The following is a 6,051-nucleotide window of genomic DNA, read 5'->3' on the forward strand; positions in this document are numbered from 1 at the left end:
TCCCTCCCTTCCTTCCTTCCTTCCTTCTTTTCTTCCTTCCTTTTTTCGAGGCAGGGTTTCTCTGTATAGCCCTGGCTGTCCTGGAACTCACTCTGTAGATCAGGCTGGTCTTGAACTCAGAAATCTTTCTGCCTCCCAAGTGCTGAGATTAAAGGCATGCGCCACCACTGTCCGGCTAGACTCACAGTTTCTATTTACTACCATCTTTTGTCCCTGAGTGAATGTGGGCGATTAAGATGATGTAAATTCTTTTCTTTAGTGTATGTGTGTGTGTGTGTGTGTGTATCTTACTGAGGTTTTTTGTTGTTTTTGTTTTGTTTTGTTTGTTTTTTATACCTAAATGCCTGCTAATAAGCATTCCGGGGAAGCTTCCTCTGTTCCTTGGGGACGGTGTCTGTGCATGCAGAGTGCTGAACTTTCCTGGAGAATCTTGCTCCTGGGATTTGGGATGAGCCCAGTCGTGACACATGGAAGGCAATTATTTCTCTTGTGCTGCATGGGAATGGCTTTTCTTCTTGACAACCTCAAGTTGCCTTCTGCCACCAAATGACTGCATTGCTTCAAGAAGGGTTTGCATGCACTGAATCAATAGAATAGTTAAGCTGCCTAAGCCTTTAATTAAATGTGTACGTCTGAAAAATGGCTTCTTCTCATAATGGTTCTTCTCTCCTGGAGTTGCCCACGTGTGCCCTTATGTGTAGAGTACCCAGTGGTCCCCAAGGCTTGCCTGTAGTTGCTTTCTACTTTGATGCCTTAATGAGTCACATCAGTGGCATTACTTCCCTAACATAGGTGCCCAAACCTGGTGGCTATTCAGAGAAGCTTACTAAGGAACAAGGGAGACTGTTTATCAATCCCAAGGAATTGATTTGACCCAAACCCACTCAGCGTGAACCCACATTTTCCATTTTAGGAAATTCCTAGGTTATAATTTAGATGTCCCGTTTACTCTCAGCGCTCTATGAAGCTTTCCGTACACCAAGTAAGTTCTTTCACATGCTGGAGGCAGTTGCATCATCAATGTCAGTGATTTGCGTTCCATATTTGGCTTTTCTGCTCTAGTGCTGGGGACTGAGCCAGGGCCTTTCCCTTGCTAGGCAGTCTTCCCTCACACCCCAGCACCCCACCCCTGACACGCCCCCACCCCTCTTTGTGCTCCTTACTAACCTTTGCTATTCCTTTGTTCCTGTGGTTCTGTGCCCTGCTTTTTGTCCTCTCAGCTAGCTGGACTGGATCCGGATCCCTCCTATGATTTCAGGTGGCACTTCCCTCTGGGCATCTCTGACCCCTACCAGGCTCCCATGGCAACATTACCTTTTTCAGTTATCACTCAGTCTTTCAGAATTATTTTAAGTCCTGTGCTCTCTGTAAGGAGATGGACTTCTTGAAGACAGGTGAATCATTTTTATCTTTGGATTGCAAGCATTTGCCACCGTGTTTAACAAAGAACAGGCGAACAGTTGTTGAATGGATGGACTAACAGAAGATAGGCAGATGGAACTCAATCAGCCATCCAGATTAGCCGGAGACTTTAGTGGGAAAATATGTGGAACTGAAGTATTAGACAGAGTCAAAATATTTTCCTTAAGACACAGAGGAAAAGAAAACACTGGCCTTCGCCCTAAGAAACCAAAAGGAGGAAACTGGGTCTGCTGTCTTGTAGTTCAGTCTGATAGTCACGTTGTAGTTCAGCTTACTGTTTGGGAGGATTTGGGCTCCCAAATAATCGGTCCCTCAGTCTGGGAAATATGGTGATTATCGATGCATATTAGAAAAACCTAGAGATCCCACACAATTCCTTTAAACCACGTAATGGCATACTCTGGGAAAATATACACCCCAGTTCACAAACAAGCCAGGGTAACACAATCCCCATGGGCTTTGCTGGCCAGTGGAAGAGTCCTTGGAATTGTCCTGCCCCCTACCTGGGCTCCAGCCCCAGTATTTCTGCTTCTCAGGTTCCTTTAGAAAAATGATAAATTGTGACGAGTCTTAATTTGTGTAATCATAAGGTAAGAAAACAACACTTGCAGGTTTGTTTGGAAGCTACCTACCACAAAGGCAGAGTGGGATTATCCCATTAGCTGTTCCTCCTACCATCATTTTCCAACTAGCTTCCCTACTTCCTCTGCAGTTGCATAGTAAGGAATAGCTGGAGGCTACAGTGAATTTCCATTAGGACAAGGAAAAGAAAGATTCTGAGGCCTCGGGCAGCCTGAAGGGAACCTGAAGGGAACGAGGCCTATTTAGTAACAAATGCAAAAGGGGCTAATGACACCCAGGACTTCTGCATCAGCTTCTATAGGGACCTAGGGTTGATTTGGTTTTGGTAGAACAAAAGTGGTTATGTGGACAAAGGCCATAGCCATTGAATGATTCATCTGGAGTCATAGACCCTCTGAGGATAAGTAGCCTGAGAGATGACATTAACTAAAATACTATAGGATCTCAATATCTAGCTTAGATCCATTTTCATCAAGAAGTTTTCTATAAAGTAGAAATACTCATGATTCTATGGTTATGTATGTCTGAGAGAGGATACACTCCTGGGAATTTGACAGGGAATTAGCTCTTGGAGGCTCCTAAAAGTTCTGCAGCGATGAAGAATGTTATTATTTTAGGCTTTGTAGACCATGCAGTGTAGTCTCTATTCTAAATGCTCAGTTCTGTTATAACAGTGTGACATATGCAAATGACTGGTCACCTCTCTCTGTAATACAACTGCATTTCCAGCAATGGGTGATGGGCCAGACTTGGCAGATGAATTCAGTTTGCTGATCATGACCTACCTACACTATCAGCTATGTTAGAGCATCTTCTTCCCTCATCTCTCTACTCATGGCTGGAGACATTTGGTACTAATGTGCAACAGTTTTCCCTCAAAGATACAATGTTACAGTTTGCCTTCGAGCGAAATCTGACTCTCTCTGGAGGTATTGGCTGAACAGCTCAATCCTTTATGGATCAAAGACAGGTCATTGATATAGGATACTTTACAAAAAAAAGATGGAAATCACCCAGGAAGGTCACCTGGGGCCTTCTCCAGAATGTATACTCACAGCTTTCTAGCTGCAACTTGCAGGTCTGTGTGTCCATGGGGTATTTAGACAGATCCATGTTACATGTAACTGTTGTTGTGATTCTAAAAAAAAAAAAAAGAAAAGAAAAGAAAAAAGAAAAACAAACAAATAAGCGGGCTCAGAAAGAGTGCTGTCAGGAGAGCAAGTTCACATTTCTTTTGGAGGGCTGCCCTGAGACAAGGTTTGCTCAGACTCTTCTGGGGACATGTGGCTTGGAGCCTGCATTTTAGCATTCCTGAGGTTTTCCATGCTCAGGAACATGCATTGGATTCAGTGAAAACTGGATGCAGACCGGAAGAATGCTGGCAGCTCAGAGGCAAAACATCCACAACAGGACAGAACACACTCACTCTCCAGCAGAATATATTAGTAGAAAAATAGAAATGAATTTTTAGCTTTAGTCAGTTTATTTTATGAGTATAAGGACATTGGGTCCTCTGGAACTGGAGCTAGGAATGGTTGTGAGCCACCATGTGGGTGTTGGCACTCAAATCTGGGTCCTCTGGCAGGGCAGCAAGGACTGAGCCACCTCTCCAGCTTCTGGGGATGCTTTGTAAAATTCAAATTAACTTTTCTTTCATATAATGTATTTTGATCACATTCTTTCCTGCTTTAGTTCCTACCCACTCAACCTCACAGTCTCATTCTCTCTCAAAAACAAATAAACAAAAATAAAAACAAACAAAAACCCTCTCAAACAAACAAACACCCAAAATCCAAACCAAAATGACAACAGGAAAGCACACAGGTAAAACCAAACCAAACAAACCACATGGACCCTGTTTTGCATGGGCTAATTTCTCCTGAGCATGAGGCCTGCTCTGGGGTATGGTTGACACCTCCAGCGTCACTGCACTGGAGAAAATGACTTTTTCCCTCACCCAGCAGCTGTCAATTACAAATAGCTTCCTGGTTAGAGTAGGAACTTGGTGAACACTTCCTCTTCCTGGGGATGCTTTTAAGCTTAGGTTTTCAGTGTAATCTTTATGATAACCCTTTGTAGGGCTAGAACAGTGATCACTGGATTTGCTTACACTCACAAGGCTCTGAGTGTCAGAGCCCAGACAGGAGTCCTGGTCTCCTGGATCCTTGGTGGCATCGAGATATAGAGAAATCAGAGGATATAGCTCCTGGGCTCACCTAAGTGTGCTCAACTAATATAGTGAAGTCCTCACAGTAGAGATTTTAAAAGGCAGTCTGATATCTTCCTTTTTAACATTCACACTTTTACCAGATTTATTAAGTACAGTGCTGGGTACTCTAGAGGCAGATATGTTCATGGCACAGTATTCAACTTGACGGCGCTCTACATCCCCTTAAGGGAGGCAGAGAGAAACTGGTTGCTTACTGCAAACTAGTCTCTGTACCGAGGACATCACATGCATGAATCCTTTGAATAGTTCTCTATACGAACTGCTATTACTTTTGTTTAGTTGTTGAGGAACCTGAAGCTCAGAGGGTCTAGTAACTTGCCTACGTTCGCAGAGCTGTTTAGGACAGGAGTATCATGGCAAGTTCTTTGTCAACTGTGATTCGTTGGTAACTGTGCTATATGCCGTAATACATAGTGGATGCATACCCTCAGGTACACAAGTATACATGCACACACTTTGGGTGCAAACAGGTTCCCATGGAAGCTTGGAAAAAAAGGCAGATTGGAAATCAAAGGAGAATTAGGTTTCTTAAAAGAGGGATTGGGGTTTGGGCTGGTCTCTGTAAAACTCAGGGTTGCTGAGGCATGCCCAGAAATGCTGTTTATCTGTTCGCTCAGTCCTTGGTTTATAACTTCAGGTCCTTCTTGTGATTACAGGTCAGTCCATTCATATTTTCTAATTGATCTGCTCCCTAAGGACCCAGAAAGTTCCTGCACAGGATAAATCATTTGTTTAGGCTGCCTTACACAGCTCCCTAAGCCTCGTTCCTGTTCCAACCGTTGAGGGGAATCCATGAGATGGAAGGAACGTTAGGTCTTGGCAATTTGGAGAGGTGGCCTGTAGCTGCAAGTAGGTAGAATCTTTGGGATTCATACCTTGCTTTTTCGTACAAACATGTCTCAGACACGCAGAGATGCTATGTAGAGATACCCTGCTCTACTGAGCCCTGGGAAAGACAAATTCCTAACATAGACTTCTCTGCTTGCTCATCTCTTCCTTGTCTTCCCTCTCTCCTCTTCTTCTCCCACTTCTTGTCCCCTCCTCCTGTGTGTGTGTGTGTGTGTTCTTGCACATGTGGGTTACTGGCATTGGGATGTCTTCCTTGATTAATTTTTACCTTATTTATTTGTGTATATGTCTGTGTTTGCTTGTGTGTATGTTTGTCTGTGGTTACATATGTATGAGAGTCTGCAGGAACCTGTATATATGTGTGTTTGTGTGTGTGTGTGTGTGTGTGTGTGTGTGTGTACATGGAGGCCAGAGGTTGAGTATCTTCCTCAATCATTCTCTACCTTCTATACTGAGGCAGGGTCTCTTAGTGAGCCTGGATCTTAAGGATTCAGGTGTTTAGCCAGATGTATTTCTCTAGAGAACCTGTTTCTATCTTCCGAAGATTTCTCTAGAGATCCTGTTTCTATCTTCCGAAGGCCGAGTGTACAGAGGGGCTGCCATGCCACCCCACATTTAAGTGACTGGTAGGGCTTAGAACTCTAATCCTCATGCCTGACCAACAAGCTTTTCATTCAGGAAGCCATCCTGACCACACCCTATTTTACTTTTCTTTCAAGACTAGGCCTCTCATTGAACCTTGAGCTTGAAGCCTAGGGCTGGACTGGATGGTTAGGAAGCCCTAGGATCTTTTTGCCTGCCTCTAGCCCTCAGCACCGGGCGTTTAGGTGCACACCCTAAGCTCAGCCTTTGGTCTTTGAACTCAGATCCTCGTGCTGGCTTTCTAGCCGCTTTTCTTCTTTTTTGGCTAACTTTCTTCACTCTTTTTTTTTTTTTTTTTTTTTTTTTTTTTTTTTTTTTTGGTTTTT

At 43.7% G+C, this 6,051-nt stretch overlaps 1 protein-coding gene across 1 annotated transcript in view; it reads right to left on the bottom strand.

The window, feature by feature from the left end:
• Gabrp (gamma-aminobutyric acid type A receptor pi subunit) overlaps positions 1 to 6,051 on the bottom strand; it is a 25,237-nt gene that overhangs the window by 7,922 nt on the left and 11,264 nt on the right. Inside the window, exon 6 of the mRNA XM_021177664.1 lies at positions 3,060 to 3,142. Within this exon, the coding sequence (XP_021033323.1) occupies positions 3,060 to 3,142 (83 nt within the window). The remainder of the gene's footprint in view (positions 1 to 3,059; positions 3,143 to 6,051) is intronic.

This window comes from Mus caroli, chromosome 11 (assembly GCF_900094665.2).
Source record: "Mus caroli chromosome 11, CAROLI_EIJ_v1.1, whole genome shotgun sequence".
Classification (NCBI taxonomy): domain Eukaryota; kingdom Metazoa; phylum Chordata; class Mammalia; order Rodentia; family Muridae; genus Mus; species Mus caroli.